The 17,618-nt window shown below is 39.5% G+C and overlaps 1 protein-coding gene across 1 annotated transcript in view; it reads left to right on the top strand.

Annotated features, from left to right (window-relative positions):
- The first annotated feature begins 505 nt into the window (after positions 1 to 505).
- vps37d (VPS37D subunit of ESCRT-I) overlaps positions 506 to 17,618 on the top strand; it is a 49,302-nt gene continuing 32,189 nt past the window's right edge. The window contains exon 1 of the mRNA XM_039756564.1: positions 506 to 812. Within this exon, the coding sequence (XP_039612498.1) occupies positions 687 to 812 (126 nt within the window). The 5' untranslated portion in view covers positions 506 to 686. The remainder of the gene's footprint in view (positions 813 to 17,618) is intronic.

The raw sequence follows: 17,618 nt of genomic DNA, 5'->3' as shown, positions 1-17,618 counted from the left end.
CAACAGCCCAAAAAAGCAGAAATAGACAGCTGTGTGAAATATTCATTAAAAGGAAAATTTGGATATGGCTGGAAAGAACAGCTGGATAAATGAAGTATAGTGCTAGAATTGATGACACAGTTTAATTTTCATTAAACTGAAAAAGGAATCCACCTTCCTGTCATTCTGCGTGAAGTTATCAGGAGATAAGCCTGACAGAAAAGCAGCTTCTGAACGAACGCCGCAGCATCCCGTTACTTATAGACACAGAGGGACACTCAGATTGCTGCTTATGCTTTTGCAAACACTCCCTCGAGTTACGTTTTAAAAATAAAGTGGCTAGTCACTTTTTCCTACTGCTCCATGAGGAACAGCCTGAAACAATGAAAGCGCGCCTCTCCCTTCTTCCCCCTAAAAGGCAAATGTATGAAAAACGGAGTACGCTTGCACATCAAGGAAAGCCCCTCCCTCCTCCGCCGCTTGTCTCCTCCCACCACCGTCCCTTCAATTGACTCCGAGCGCGCCCCTTGCCGCCCCGCCTCTTCTCCCCAGCTAACCAGCGCGCGCCTGGCTACCCGGACTGTCGGGGTCTCGCCTTGTGTTTCGTCCCCGTTGGGGCACAGATCGATGTGTCGAACTCGGGATGTGATTGGCTCGGGTCCGGGACGCCTTTGGGATCCCCCGACACCAGTGGAATCGAGTTGACCATGTTTCGGCTAAAGCGGGGCAAGAACCCGGTGCAGGATGGTTTTAACGTGCTCAGCACCAGTCAGTTGCGAGACCTCTTACAGGACGAGAGCAAAATGGAGCAGATTGTTAGACTGAGCCAAAAGGTAAGTACTGAAATGGCCAGTATGATCTGGATTGCGGTGGTTGTGCTGGGTTCGGTGGGTGGTGCTTCTTATGAGATTGTGGGAGAATGAATACCAGTTGCGCAGAGCAAAAAAAAAACCATAATAATAGTTATGACCAAGCCGGGTTTGAATCATAGATGTCGCTGTTCAGACGATCTTCATATCGGCATGCTTGCCAGTCAGTTCTTCCCATGTCCACATGGGCATCGCACGTGCGGTGGCAGTGTCCACGATCTGGCTGGTTGGTGGTATTTTGGCTCAGCAGAATAATCAGTGCTGTGGCCTGTGGCTGGCAATGCGCGTGCCCGAGCGCTAGACTGAGTGGGTGCTTTTCATCTACTCCTCTGGCTCCTGCTTGCGTGGACTATCCTTTTCTCTTTGCTCCGCAGTTGCGAACATCGGCATTGCTTGTTGCCGGCGGATGTGGGTTTGTGCTTCAGTCACGAGCTTGCGCCTGCAGATACGAGTAGAAAGAGATCGCAGAGTGGAGAGTCATGGGATGCTTTTTTTTCCTGATAATACGTTTTCCTTATAGATAACTAACACTACACCCTGCCAGTAACACCGCAGCTAACACTGGCTTAATGTACCGCCTGGAGGATGGCAGACCTGTTAGTCTTGGGCTGTCACAGGTTTTTTCTTTCTAACCTGAAACAGGACTGACAAGTTAGTTCCCAGACTCCTGGTGGTATTATTTCCATCCCAGAGGCTAGGTAATCTTGGGCTGCCTGTTTGTTTGTTTGTTTTTTTTTTGTCTTTTTTCATGGGAAGATGAGGTTATCTTTAGCTTCTGGAGCAGTGGATGACAATCCTGGCCTTGCAGATATACAGTGGTTGCAGGGTTTCATTCCAACCAGATTCCAAATTAGAAATTAACTTCTTTGGTTACTGGAGTATGGCTTTTTATCAGGTATTCAATTGCTTGCTCCTGTTATGATTTTACTGCATCATATATTCTTACTATTAATATTTTACACTTCTGGCAGTTCCGAGAGCATCAACAAAATATTTTGTAAGTAAAATTAGATCACACCCCACAGTCACTCACTTTGTTTTCTTGTATTTATTGTATTAATTCAGGGCGGAACACACTCGCACATTCATATGGTACAAGATTAGCCAACTAACTATACTCTTCCTTGTTATTTGCACCTGGTGGGTAAGGATTAAACAATAAAGCACTCAAAATTTTAAAGCAAAGGATTCCAGAGAAAGCTAACAAGAAGCTGAAGAGCCATCTGTTCAGTAGCAGTGGCAGCAATATTTGAAATTCAAATGACAAGTCAAAGTTGCACTAGTATTTATTTCTGTGATCTGGTGTAACTCTCTAAAAATATTGGTTCTTTGATGGCATTTTATGGTTGTTTACTGGTTTGTGTGGTACCTCATAGAACTATTGCTGGACAAATAACCATTCCATTTTGGGAAGTGTTCTTAGTTCTTTGAAAAAGTTCCTAATATGTAGAAGAACACTGAAATATTTAATGAATGGTAAGCTGCCTAGCAGGACACAAAAAGATTAAGAAAACCAGGACTTAGCCTGTGCTACTGGATGTATGCAGCAAAATTCCTTTTAAAATCGAGGCCCATTGATATTTCACAGATCTGTTACCATCTATTTATGCTTATTTACTGCATGGAGCCTGTTATGGATCTGCATAAATACAGGTTCTTTCTGGAACCTTAACATAGACGGTCCTTTAGGGAACCAAAAATAATTTCCCTATGGCATCGTTGTATGAACCAATCTGGCACCTTTATTTTTAAGAGTGAACCCATATGATAAAATAAAAAGTTCTTTTAAATGCAAGGAGTGACATCATATTAAGAAACTGGTTGGAATCAAAGTTTTCAGCCACTGCAGCTCGCCATGATCATAGCTGGCCACCTGCATTGAGACTTTACTTCTGTTCTTGGCTCAAAAAAAAAAAGACTTACCTGCTTAGCCTCGGCCCCCTTGAGGTTTAACTATTAAAGAGACACAGCAGACCATTTGTTTTTCCCAATATTAGCATTTTATTCCTAGCTCAAAGGATTGTGCATCAGCTATTGTCGAGTATTCACAGGTTTTATCGAAGGCCAAAAGGAAATGCACCAGTTAGTGCCAAGCCAACAGATGTTTTGGTTCCAACTGAGAGGAAGGCGTTTATTCTAGGACCAGGCCCCAGAGGTTTTATTTTTGTCCCAAAGGAAAGCAGACGTGTTAGTTTTGAGTTGAAAGATGTTTTATTTTCAGAATGGAGGAAAGCAGACTAATTTAATCTCAAGCCCCCGAGAATTCTTTTCCAGATCAAAGTAAAATGGACTAGTTAGTTTTGGGGAATCACAGGTAAACTTTCAGCCAGAAGGGAGACATAATCACTGTTTATTTCCATTCTTGTAGAAAGGACATCTGTCAAACACATTCTGTTTACTATTTCAGTTAAATGTAACTGTTCTTACAACAAAATGTTGCCTGTTTGTGTAAAAACTCCTGGGGTCCATGTAGGTTTTTTAATGCATGGATCATGGAAAGTGTCTACAGATTGGGGATAATGGTTTGTCAGAGAGATGCTGCAGGTCATTGTATGTAGCTGTATTCAGTAATGTCATTAAGACAATTCAAAGGTGGTTCATTCAAAGTTAAATTTAAAATTACTACTTTTACTCAGATCAGATACAGCATGCTCAATAGTCCTCCTCCTACCTTTTTCTGAACAAAAGTGACTCAGCATGCATTATAGAAAAAACTATACTGCCTTTTATTTTGTCGTGGCTTGGCTACATCAACTATTTCCGCTGTAATCTTCATAATGTGTGCAAATGACATGCCGCAAAAAACACACAACACAAGTTGTTGATGAATTTGCAATGCAGATGTATAATTACCCCAGTTTTTAAAATATCTAAGCCTTTGCTTTGATAAAAATGTAACATTTATTTCGATTGTATTATCCTATGTACACTGTACAATGACATTTCTGTTTGTCCACAAGACCAACAAGCACTATGCTGCCGCTGTTTTTGTCCAACGACTAAATCTCACTTGGTTATGTAAAATATCTCATCTCATTTTCTGAAACCGCTTTTCCTGGTGAGGGTCAAGGTATATATAAAATATAACATCACAAAATATAACGGGGAATGATGAACAAAAGAGCCAAGTTTGTCTTTGTATGCTATTGTGTGAAATGTATATTAAATTGAAAAGTTTCATATGCACTGTTGCCATAGCAAAACTGACTAAAAGTTTTTTTTTTTTTTGGAGTTTATAAAGTCTTTTTGGGAAATGGAAAGAATGATATATCACTCCTTAACGGTTTAGCAATGTCATACACCCTTTATAGACCCATCAATTTCTCAGAAAAGGTTTTAAACATCGGAAACTGTGTTTTTGGGAGTGCAATATGGTTAAAGACAACACATGGTGAGATCCAATGGCGTACTGCTAGAAATTAACTGTAACCCAGCAAGGCACCAATTTTTTTTTAAAAAAAGCAGTAGAGAAAAAAATACCTGCGGCCGTCCCATTCGAACTTTGGGTGAGGCACTTTGATCCAACAGAGTGTAACTTCATCCTGACTGATCAGGCAGCTTCCTATCAGACAGACGCACTCCTTCTGCCTGACAGAAACTGTAGTTGCCTCGCCAGCACAGCTACAACGGGTGAGATGAAAATATATGGAGGGAAAAAGTTTATATGTATAAAATCTATAAAGTATATATATTAGACACCATTCTTACTGGCTGAGGGCCACATATTTAACTGGATGCTTTACGGTATGGTTTTGTGGCTCTTTATACAAAGTAAAACAAACTCAGTTCCACTTGAATTACTGGCTCATCACTAATAGTAGCCTACAAGTTGTCCAGTCTGAAGAAACAACCCCCCGGTTCCACTGCCAATGTTTTAATGAATCAGTTATGTTACAAAATAAAAATAAAATCTGAGGGCTAAGTGACACCAGTCCGTTCAAGCTTTGAATACATTACTCTCGAGATCAAGGGTGTCAAACTGAGATACTGGAGGGCTGCAGGTTTTCATTCCCACTTTCCTCATTAGAGATCAATAACTGTTGCTAATTGAACAAACTTCTTTTGGTTTAATTTTAATTGATTTGCTTTGTTACCCCTTACCTGTTTTTATCTTACATAGCAGCCAGACAATAATTAATGACCAGCTAACTCGGAGGTTTCAAACCGAATTTCTGGTGCCCCATAGTTTTCTCTTTTAGTGTTTCATTCAGCAGGAGGGTTACATCAGGAAGGGCATCCGGTGTAAAATTTTGCCAAATCAATATGTGGACAACAATACAAATTTCCATATCGGATCGTTTTTTGATGACATTGTGATCTGTAATGATAGTAGGGAGCAGGTTGAGGAGACCCTGGAGAGGTGGAGATATGCTCTAGAGAGGAGAGGAATGAAGGTCAGTAAAACAAAACAGAATACATGTGTGTAAATGAGAGGCAGGTCAGTGGAATGGTGAGGATGCAGGGAGTAGAATTGGTGAAGGTGGATGAGTTTAAATACTTGGCATCAACAGTACAGAGTAATGGAGATTGTGGAAGAGAGGTGAAGAAGAGAGTGCAGGCAGGGTGGAATGGGTGGAGAAGAGTGTCAGGAGTGATTTGTGACAGACGGGTATCGGCAAGAGTAAAAGGTCTACAGGACGGTAGTGAGACCAGCTGTGTTATATGTTTTGGAGACGGTGGCACTGACCAGAAAGCAGGAGACAGAGCTGGAGGTAGCAGAGTTAAAGATGCTAAGATTTGCATTGGGTGTGACGAGGATGCATAGGATTAGAAATGAGTATATTAGAGGGTCAGCTCAAGTTGGACAGTTGGGAGACAAAATCAGAGAGGCGAGATTGCGTTGGTTTGGACATGTGCAGAGGAGAGATGCTGGGTATATTGGGAGAAGGATGCTAAGGATAGAGCTGCCAGGGAAGAGGAAAAGAGGAAGGCCTAAGAGAAGTTTTATGGATGTGGTGAGAGAGGACATGCAGGTGATGGATGTAACAGAACAAGATGCAGATGACAGAAAGATATGGAAGAAGATGATCCACTGTGGAAGAAGAAGAAGAGAAGTGTTTCATTCAGCAACACCAGACAAAAAAAAAGAAACAATTAAAGGATTTGAGTCTTAATACGCCAAGGGCAAGGCACATGGGTTGGTACTCAGGGTTTGCTGAAAGGGATGTTTGTATTTGCTGTTTGGTTTGAGGGAGATGTTGATCAGTTATGATTCATACATGCCATTACACTTTTTTGTTTCTTATTTTCAACTTATCTATGACAATGGCAGTATTTAAAAAACACACATAAATTCCTTTCACCCACATTAACATTGGAGATATATAACAAAACTTCACAGAAGGCCCTACACAACCACTCACTTCATATAGCATTCATTATGAATGTGTTGTAGACCACACATTTCCCATGTCAAAGCAAAGGAGCCAACAACAACAAAAGGAAGCAGACCACCTCATAGGCTGCACAGGATTAACCACAGCATATACAATTTCATATAAACACTAGTCAGCAAAGTTACAGCATCACCGTAAGTAAAGCTTTTACTTACAAAATCAGAATTTCAGCATGTTCTGGGGGCGCTGGGCAGCTTGTCCATTGTCTGAGGATTGGATCTTTCACATGAAACAATTTGAAGCAAATATTGACATAGGCGGAATCAGAGGACTTCTGAATGATTCGATCTTTTTGAATCTAATTGCACTAAGTCAGTGGTGACTGAACGTACTACACTACTCAAAGTGCTCAGTGCAACTAGATGTTCAGTGGAAAGTCGGCATAAGTTGCTTCTGTAAGGAATTAATGAAGTCAAAATATGGGACAAATACTGAAGTTATTTTTTTTTTTAAATAAAATGGGACACCTAATTGGGACTGATGTATTTATTCAAGAAAACAAAGAGCATCTACTGTGTCCAGGTCTTTCTCTGTGCAGCCTAATCATTTGTAGCATATATTGTGCCCAGAGGGGACTGGGCGGTCTCATGGTCTGGAATCCCTACAGATTTTATTTTTTTTCTCCAGCCGTCTGGAGTTTTTTTTCTGTCCACCCTGGCCATCAGACCTTACTTATTCTATGTTAATTAATGTTGACTTATTTTTATTTTTTACTGTGTCTTCTATTTTTCTATTCTCCATTTTGTAAAGCACTTTGAGCTACATTTTTTTTTGTATGAAAATGTGCTATATAAATAAATGTTGTTGTTGTTGTTGTTATATTGTGCATGTGAGTGGCAATGAGCATGATTGTACTGGACTCTCAAGTTTTTAAAGTATTGCAAATGTTATTATAAAACAGCACCTCTTGACTCCTGTGTATATCTAAACACCTTAAAAGGCAAGCAATACAGTAGGTGATTAAAGAGTAGAAACAAAATACTAAGGGAGCATGTCCAACTGTGATCAGAAAACTGGCCACGAGTCTGTAACCTGAAAGTCAAAAAACACCAAAGCTAAATTAAATTAAAAGAAATTGTCAAAAAATATAATTGCTAAATGTCAAAAATTCAAACTGGAAAAAAAAAAAGAGACGACCCTAACCAAAAGGGCAGAGTGGTGGCTCTGAGGCTAAGGATCTGTGCTGGTATCCAGAAGATTGCCGGTTCGAATCCCCGTCATTGCCAAAAAGAGATCCTACTCTGCTGGGACCTTGAGCAAGACCCTTAACCTGTAATTGCTCCAGGGGCGCTGTACAAAGGCTGACCCTACGCTCTGACCCCAAGGGGTATGAGAAAACTAACAAATTCCTAATACAAGAAAATTGTATAAGGCGAAATAAAGAACAAAAAAAAAGTCTATTAGAAGTATGTGAATGTTTTTGTAAATTATACCAAAGCTAGGAAATTAACCCTGCTTCTCTGCCATCTTCTATAGGCTACTCCTATTGACACAATATTTCACATGACATTGGTGTCATGTGACCAGCAATGGGCACAACAACATGGCTGGCTGTGGCCATGTTGAAACAGTCACGAAATGGCGGTGTCCATAGGAAAAAGAAAACACAAATTGCTTACATCAGAATAACAATATAATAACTGCAATAAATATTAAATATAATGCAACAGATGGGTGGCATGGTGGTGCAGTGGTACTGCTGCTGCCTCAAAGTAAGGAAACCTGGGTTCGCTTCCCGGGTCCTCCCTGCATGGAGTTTGCATGTTCTCCCCGTGTCTGCGTGGGTTTCCTCTGAGTACTCCGGTTTCCTCCCACAGTCCAAAGACATGCAGGTTAGGTGTATTGGCGATCCTAAATTGTCCCGTGTGTGTGTGCCCTGCGGTGGGCTGGCACCCTGCCCGGTGTTTGTTTCCTGCCTTGCGCCCTGTGCTGGCTGGGATTGGCTCCAGCAGACCCCCGTGACCCTGTAGTTAGGATGTAACGGGTTGGATAATGGATGGATGGATAATGCAACAGCTTGTCTTTGCATTGTTAAAATAAATCAGAGTTCCAAGATGAAATTCATGCAAGCACTAAAAGAACATGCAAAAACTGTACAGATCAGCTCAGGTCTGAATTTGTTGAATAAATTCTATAGGGTGGAAACCATACCAGCAGACATGGCATCTTGTGAATGAATCAATTAAGAAGTTTGCGTTTCTTACATTTGCTGCCCCTGATAGTCATCCACAAACTGCTTCACCAAGAAGCTAACATGGTGTGTGCTTAATAGCAGAAAGAGACCAGCAAGTGTGGTGGCACATGACTGGATTGAAAGATTTTCTTTAATTTAAAACATTTTAAAGGTCTGTATAAATGTGTATTACAAAGGTAGTGATAACCATTTTTAATTCTGTTTGAAAATGTAGCCCACTTTAATTAACTTTGGTTTGCGAGGAGCTAGTTTATCCAAGCCCAGTTTCATTTATGACTTCTGGTTATTTGATCTATTTTAATATAAACCAGCAACCTCACTTTAATATCAATACACTTTGAACTACTCTTATTATTCAGACATATAATAATTCTCATTCTTACCTGAGTATTTGCTGATAAACATGGGAGCAGATCGAATTTAATCAAATAAGATTCAGTAGTGATTTCATTAACAGGAAGGATAATTACATTCTGAATGTTAATATCACAAGTGATGATTAGCTCTCATATATAATTATGAAAGCGAGGGTGTCTGTTCATACTTCGGGAAATTTATTTACAATCGGCCAAGAGAAAGAATATATTTGTCCAGGGTGTCCATTTCCACATCAATGTGAATATTCACCCAACAAGAGTATCTTCCCAAAACAAATTGCTAATTCAGGTGAACTTTGGCTAAACTAAGCCAAGAATGACGAATATGGTTCAGGAAATTTTCAAATTAATATAAAACTCTACTTGATATGTTTTTACAATTAAAAAACACAAAAGATGTAATTTCATCTAGAAGATATGAAGATACTGTTAGTGAGAGATGTCATTTACTCTGCCTTTATCATTTATAAAAACAAGTACAACTGCCAGGCAAATACTCTACAAAGGAAACAGATATTTTATTTTGGGAAAAAAAATGTGAATTAGTAGCTGCAGGTATACCTGTGGCATGTTTTTATACACATCACAGAGTTGTTAAATTTCTTCTGTTTTACAGTTGTGTCAGACATGCTCAAGAAGCAGCTCAGATGCTCTTTTTCACAACCCACTTTCTGCAAGTGCCAAGCAAGCATAATTAAAAGCAGGAAACAACTACCAGTAAGCAAAGAGATGATGGCGTTTTGAGTTCGTTTCTACCTGTTCTCTGACAAATGGCAAACATGAAGGACAGAATTCACCTTATCAATGATTTTACCACAAAACTCTGAAATCTCTCTGCACTGTGGTTGTGTTTTTGTTAGTTTGACTCATCTTCTCATCTGCTGGGAAAAAAAATCCCACCAGTTTTCCTAATAGGCTGTTCTGCTATTTAATCCAGTTACAAGTAGGAATGAGTGCTGGTTGGGCTGAGTTTTTTGGATACTTTGGAGTTTACCTTGCAGTAAAAAAGTTGCATCTGTTCTTTTGAGACCTCATGAGACAATTCCCTGGCTCTTTGTTATTTTTTTGATTGTGTCTCATACTGATTTCAGAACTAACGTTCACTCTATCTTCATATCCTGTGCAGTATGGTGGTTTTTCAAGTAATGACTACATGGAGGGGCAACTTTGACTCAGGGGATAGAATAGAAAGTCTTTTTCAAGTAATGCTAAATCTGTTTAATTCTTTTGAGGCCTCCCATTCTCCACCTGCTGAGAAATGACCTTGCTGAAATTCCAAAATGTAGCTCAAGGTTGGATACAGTAGGCAGCGACATTTACTTTTGATGCTGTTTTGTTTTCCTCTTAATGCTATTCCTCAAGTTTCCCATAAATTGTTTGCTTTTTTTGCTCCAGGCAACTTTGTTTATTACACCATATAGCTGTTTGCCAACTGCCCTGCATGAGCAGTCAGAAGGCACTGTAGGAGTCATTTCAAGTTAAAATTTTACCCACTTCTCCAAGTCCCACTGTCCAATGCTATGCATTCCTGCATGTGCTACATGTACAATCATCAGGAAACTGCTGAAGAATGAATTATTTGACCATATCTAAAGTCTTACTGCACAGAGCTCATTGCCTGCATTGTGTACCTGCATCACTGGCAACACAAACCGGTGTTTCAGAAATAATTTCAGCACAGCAACTGAGTTTTTTTTTCCCCGATGATACAGGGTATCCATAACCGATATGGAAGCCTTACACCACTGCATTTTGGTTTGGCATCACAGTCTGAACATTTGGCTACTTTTACTAATGATGAGGTGGTGCATTTATTTTTGTCTTGGTTAGTTCTTTCCTACCTGCCTGTGGATTTCATTGGTTTTGCCACAGCTGTACTGGCTTATGCATACTATCACCAAGGGTCTCTCCTTTTTTAACCGCAATGGCTTACAGTCTCATTCTTGATGCACAGCCATCTTGTTTGCACACAATAAGGAGGCCTTCTGGGAAGACATTTTTCATTAGGCGACAACATATGGTTGTTAATGCCAAATATACTCTCTTGTCTCTGGGCATGTTTTCATTAACTACATTAATACGTTATTCTTTTTCTCGTTTATAAAATAATCCAATACGTTCAAATCTGAACAACTATGTTTTTAATTATTTTGCTAGAGATGACTAGTTTACATGGGCTACAGTCGGCCCTTGTTTATCGAGGTTAATCAGTTCCAGACTCTACCGCGATAAATGAATTTCCACGAAGTAGGATTCTTTATTTATAAATCAAATATTTTCGCAGTTATAGCATAGAAAACCTGTTCCTGTTCCAGAATACCCCGCGAAAGGTGAAAATCCGCAAAGTAAAAACCATACGTTTATATTGTTATTTTTATATTGACACGCTTGGGTCACAGATTTGCACAGAAACACAGGAGGTTGTAGAGACAGGGACTTTAAAACACTGCAAACAAACATTTGTCTCTATTTCAAAAGTTTAAACTGTGCTCCATGACAAGACAGAGATGACAGTTCCGTCTCACAATTAAAAGAATGCAAATATATCTTCCTCTTCAAAGGACTGTGCATCAGCAGCAGGGAAGGTCAGAGAGAGAGAGAGAGACAGAGAGAGAAAAGCAAACAATCAAAAATCAATAGGGCTGTTCGGGCTTTTAAGTATGCGAAGCACCGCCTGACAAAGCAGCTGCAAGGAAGGGAGCAATGTGAAGGTAGTCTTTCTGCATTTTTTAGAGGAGCGTCTGTATACTCTAGGCAAACAGTCTCTGTGCAAACAGCCCCTCTGCTCATATCCCCTCCGTCAGGAGAAGAGAATGTCAGAGAGAGAGAGAGAGAAACAGAGAGAGAAAAGCAAACAATCAAAAATCAATACGTGCTGTTTGGGATTTCAAGTATGCGAAGCACCGCGTGGGAAACATATCGTATATCATTGAGGAGTTTTATTTAATATGTAATACGTGCTCTGATCGGGTAGCTTCTCAGCCATCCGCCAATAGCGTCCCTTGTATGAAATCAAATGGGCAAACTAACTTAGGAAGCATGTACCATAAATTAAAAGACCCATTGTCCGCAGAAATCCGTGAACCAGCAAAAAATATGTGATATATATTTAGATATGCTTACATATAAAATCCGCGATGGAGTGAAGCCGTAAAAGTCGAAGCGTGATATAGCGAAGGATCACTGTACTTAAAATGCATATACCCTATATACTTGTGTATAAGTTGGGTCTCGAAACCCGAAAAATCGATAATAAAATCAGACTCCAACTTATATACCTGTTCAAAAAATATGACGCTTATTATTTATTTATTTTTTTACATCTTCTTGCTTCCTCTAATCTCGCCCCAGTTTCTCAGAATCATTGAATTTTGTTGCAGCAGCACACTTACCCATTTCTTTCGCCTCTTCAGTGATATTTAATTTAAAATCAGCTTCATATTTTCTTCTGATTGAATGCTCCATCATAGATAAGGAATGCTCTTATGATAAAGGTTTATGATGGTGTTAGATACAAAAAACACAAATCAGTGCAAACGTCGCTTTGGAATAGTCCGGGTATTACCGTGTGGTCACGTGGGCACAATACATAGAAAAAAAAAAAGGCTGTGTGCTCCGTGGTTACTCTTCCAGGTGGGCGTTAGTATATCATAATCTCTTTGACCAATAGCCTGAGTTTTCTGCATTCAACTTATACGACCGACAGTATAAAATACCAGAAATTATACGGTAAAATCAAGCCCCGACTTATACACGGGAGAATTTAAACATGAGTATATATGGTAGCTATTTCCATATAATTTTCACGCTCTCTTACTCTCACTTTCTCTCTAGATCTTTCTAGTGTGCTTTGTCATGCTTTTTTTAATTTTGTGCATCCAAAGTGCTTTAAAAGCCATACCTCTACTTTTAATGCTGGTATTTCAAAGGAGGACAATGATTGATTTCCAGATCATGTATGATAGATTATCAAATCAGTATCATCTCCCACTTAAAATACATTTTAATAATAATAGTGATTATAATAATAAGGCCTGTGAACCTTTAAAATACAAAAATAACTACCAGTTGTGGAAAATACTAACTCCAATATGGGCATAATTTATTTATACCTGCCATGTGAACAATACAGTTCTAAAAAAAATAGCTAGTTAGTCTAAAGAGACGAGTTCCTTTCATCATTTAATATTTGAATAAATTTTAATTTGCACAAAACAACATACAGATAAGTTGTACATACTAGGTAACATCTATCTGCCATTAAGTATTATGTAAAGTTTTATTTTAGTTGACCATGGTAAGAGTCATGGCTAAATACCTGGTTAAAAGAAATAAGACTTCTTGCATGTAAACTGTTGTCTGAGAACAACATGAAAAGTTATATTTGATCTCATTTTCAAACTTGAATATGCTAATACAAATGTCAGGAAGTTCTCTTTAAGCAAGCAGGCAGTGTCAAGAACATTTTCTCTTACACTACCCTATATAAAATAAAACTGGTGTGAAAAATATTTGTATATAAATAAATAATGCATTAAATAAATGTTTTAGCAGTGATAATCACTGCACCAAAACTGTAATACAAAATTATTTTTTTTGTATTTTTTCCATTGTAATATGTGATGGATTAGTATAGGACAGGGACAGGACCAATCAAGTCCATCAGAGAGAAGAAAAACCAGCACTGCCAATAGGAATAAAAAAATCAACACACCAGTACAGGAGGAACCACCAGGGGATAGGAGGCCTTTAGATGTATACTGAGTGTCCCAGTAGGGCAACATGAAGAACATCAGTAACAGAATGAGAGACATATAACCTTGGAAACACTGTGCAGTGTTGTCCCAAAATGCTAGAGTTCAGATGATACAGTAGGTGTCAGGAATGGATGACTCTCCCTGCAGAGACAGGGTAAGGCCATTGAAGGGTGTCAGCAGGTTCAGAATACATCATGGTAGACAGAGGGTAGCAGGGGTTTGTAAGAAAGAAGGAATTGAAGAGATGGATAGCAAGAGACGTGAAGGATGGATGGTAAGTGAAGTGCTTAGGAAGGACCATGAAGAGCACAGGTTTATTGTTTTCTCTTTACTCATTTAGTACCTTTGCATTCTCCCTTTTATCATCCCTTGTCTGTGTTTTTTTTTTTGTCACACATTACTTTTTAGTTAGTCTTCCTGAAGCAGATATGTAGCCTATAGATATATTTTTACTGTAAAAAAAAAACAATGACAGACTTAAACTGCTAATTATCAAGGCTTCTATAATTTTTAAAAGCTTTTGGTAAGGCAGCTCATCATCATCATCATCAACATACATGTCTCTGCATATGCAGTCTGTCCCAGAAATGTACTGGTAAGGACACAGGTTACACATAATATCTCAGAAAAACACAATCAGCAATACCCCCTGTGAAGACCATACATTTTCTGAGTCTGTTTACATGTGAATACATCCATAATACTGCAGTGTAGAACATCTAAACCTGCTGCCCTGAAGATGTCAATGTCAGTGTCCTGATCACATCTACTGATACCTCTTTAACATTTCACAGAACTTTGTTTGGATGTTTAAATAGGATGTGAAATGCATTTGGATGGATTCTGAAATAAAGCAGCTACTCTCTGCCTAAGCCAAGAGGACATTCTTTGAGTCTGGCTACCACTGGCTGTTGCTGTGTGCCATCCACTTCAGTTCCAGTTTTCCAATACAGATTAGTAACAACTTCAATTTTCTTATGCAGAGGCTGTATTTTCCCTTTTAGAAATATAATGACTGTTTTTCCTTGACAATTTGAAAAACTCTGTCAGTAATTTCTAAAATAACTGGTTTAATACACTATGTCAAGAGATCTGCTAGAAGCTAAAGAGCCTGTATTTTCCATAACTGTTTCAGGGGTATGTGTTTTGCTCCATGATTGTTATAAATGTGAGGTTGACAAGGATTTGAAGCTATAATGTCTATTTAAATACAGAACAAATCTACATAAACATTTTCTGGTATTGTACAATTGTATAAAAAAATCACCAAATGTAATATTGATAGATTTTGGTGACCTTCTTTTTCCACTCTCTTAGCAGTGCTTGTCAGGTTGGACCGAATTGTTCCTTGTGGTGCAAAAGGGCTACCTAGGTGGTGAGGAGAACTGGGCACCTGTCAGTTGTTACAGGATAAATGGATGTGTGGGACTTTGTGCTCATTATTAGCATGGTGTGGTTCAGTAGCATTTGGTTGCGGCTTTCCTCTCCAATGGCACATGCTCTCCTGGGAGCGGTACAGCATCTAAATATATATAGTAGGTTTCTTAATTAGATTGTTTACAGTGTTGATGTCTGGAGTTTTCTTTGTTCAAGAAATATCTAAGATATCTCAGACAAGTAAACCGTTTACATGGTGCACTTGTACACAGTATACATCAGAGCAGCACTATTAATGATATCATATTATATTACATTATAAAAATAACATTGTCATACCTACTGTGATAAACCGTGGGCGTCTGTGACCCCCAAACCCCAACACGATCACCATAACACAGTCCTTTATCAAAATAAACAAAGGTTTTATTTAAATACCTCCAAAAATATCACCAATCAAAATACTGGTCCTTTTCCTCTCATCACCGCATTTCCCTCCTCCAGTCAAGTGTTGCCTCTCTACCACCCAGCTCCGACTCGCCTGAGTAAGGGAGTGCGGTCCATTTTATTACAGACCTGGGAGTACTTCCGGTGCCAGGGCGATTGCCCGATGGAAGTACATCCGGGTCACATGGAAGTTTATTATTTGAGTAGGGAGCTTGTTTCCCTGGAACGCCCTCTTGCGACACCCCGTGACTCCCTGCCAGACTACATTTCCCAGCATGCCCTGCTGGCTTCCAACTGGGTGGAGATATTGGGGGCTGCTGCCATCTAGCATGCTGGGGGAATAACAGTTCTCTAGTGATCTCTCTGCTTCTAAAGGAGCTGTCCGTCCACTTCTTCCTTCCGTGTCTGCTTCCTTTCCTGGCCGGGATGTCAGTCCAGCCCATGTGGCATCTACACTACTTAATCCAATTCGGGGTCATGGAGAGCCAGAGCCTAAACCAGAACCACCGACTGCATGGCAGGAAACACCAAACAGTGCACCAGAACACCTAATAACATAGCAGACACAAACATCTTCATGAGAAGCAAAAATGAGGAGAATGTGCTAACTCTGTACAGATGATGTTAAGAATTTCACTGTACTCTACACACCTACCGATGATGACCATCTAGGCCTACCGAGGACTGGGATTTCAATCCAGGATGTTAGACTATGAGGCAGTAATATTAATTGGTTTTCCAGTGTGCTGCCTTATATTATATTATACATACACCAGTAACGGCATACCGCACGATAATGTGCAATGAATCCACTTGACTTGAGCATTCCTAGTTTTCATCCTCTTTCTTTGTATGTTTATCATTTGTTTGCTCAGAGGTTGATGTGCTTGCTGCTTCCTGAGCAGCTCTTCTTTTCTCTACCCTAGCGGCCCAGTTCTTCTAATCTTTCATTGGCATCTTTTTGCATTAAAACTGTGTAACAAGAATCACCAAGAGACATTGGGAAGGTTTGGGGCAGCCACCCATATAAAATTTCCCGGCTGCAAAATTGGTAAAATAGAACAGACGTGTTCACATAACTGAGTCCAAAACAGAACTGAATGTTGTCTTAGGATGGCGGCTTTTAAATGTGATGTCATCAGGACTGGAATCGAAATTGATGTCGTTGGTTGCCCCAGAACCAGGAGGGATTTCCCGAGAATGGTCTGCAAGGGCTTGAGAGAGAGAATCGGTGCACTTCACCACCCCCTGGTCTGGCGTGGAATTACATCTATTCAGGCCCTTTAGTTTCCCCTAATCATGCATATGTAACAACTGATTAAGTCACTGTTTGTGTTGCAATTACTTAGTACATTTTCTTTAATTTTTCACTTAAGCTGGCACTTAAGTCTTCAATCTGCCTCAAGAATTTTTTAAGATATGAAGGGGTAGGGAAAGTGATGGCAAAGGTGGTAGGGATGAGAATGGCGCCCGTACGCATACACCGCACTGCCACCCTGCTGCCAGGAGTTGATTCTACAATAAAATAAAATAAAAATAAAAAGAGTAACAACCTTGGAGGTCAATCATCACCACCAAAGCGGATAGTAGACGTCATGTAGTATATATGTACCAAATTTCAGGTCAATAGTTCAAACGGTTTGCGAGCTGCAGGTGATTTAAAAACCTGGTCAGACAAACGAACAGCCACGGTAGTGTATTATATAAGAAAATTATTGCTAACACCCTTAGTTCAGAAACATTGTAGACACCAAGTGATAATATTATATCTTTATCTTTAAACAAATATTTGAAATAAAGTACACTGGTAAATAAATAAATCAAATATACAATCCACCCATTTTTGACCCTGCTTAACCAGTTATCCTCCAGCCTGGGAGCCACACATGGATTAGGGAACCCGTCCATTGCAGGGCCAAGGCAACATAACATTCTGAAATAACTGCGTAATAAATATTGTATTACAGTATTATGAAACCTCTTGACAGAGAATATATTGTATGATAAATTTGTAGTTGTCTATCTAGGTTTATAGTAGTAAGCATTAATGAATATCAGAAGTTCCAGAGTTTAAAAGAAAACAAAATTTACAATCCCATTAACCTGGGTATTTAGCTAAAAGATGCTGCAGATAGGATGGCATGGTGGTGCCAGAGGCGTAGCTACGGTTTTCAGCGCTCAGGGACAACTGAAGATTTTGCGCCCCCTCCTGTTTGCCAAAA

This window comes from Polypterus senegalus, chromosome 6 (assembly GCF_016835505.1).
Source record: "Polypterus senegalus isolate Bchr_013 chromosome 6, ASM1683550v1, whole genome shotgun sequence".
Lineage (NCBI taxonomy): Eukaryota > Metazoa > Chordata > Cladistia > Polypteriformes > Polypteridae > Polypterus > Polypterus senegalus.
The sequence above is the reverse complement of the archived record's forward strand: the minus strand, read 5'-3'. Positions and strand labels throughout refer to the sequence as shown.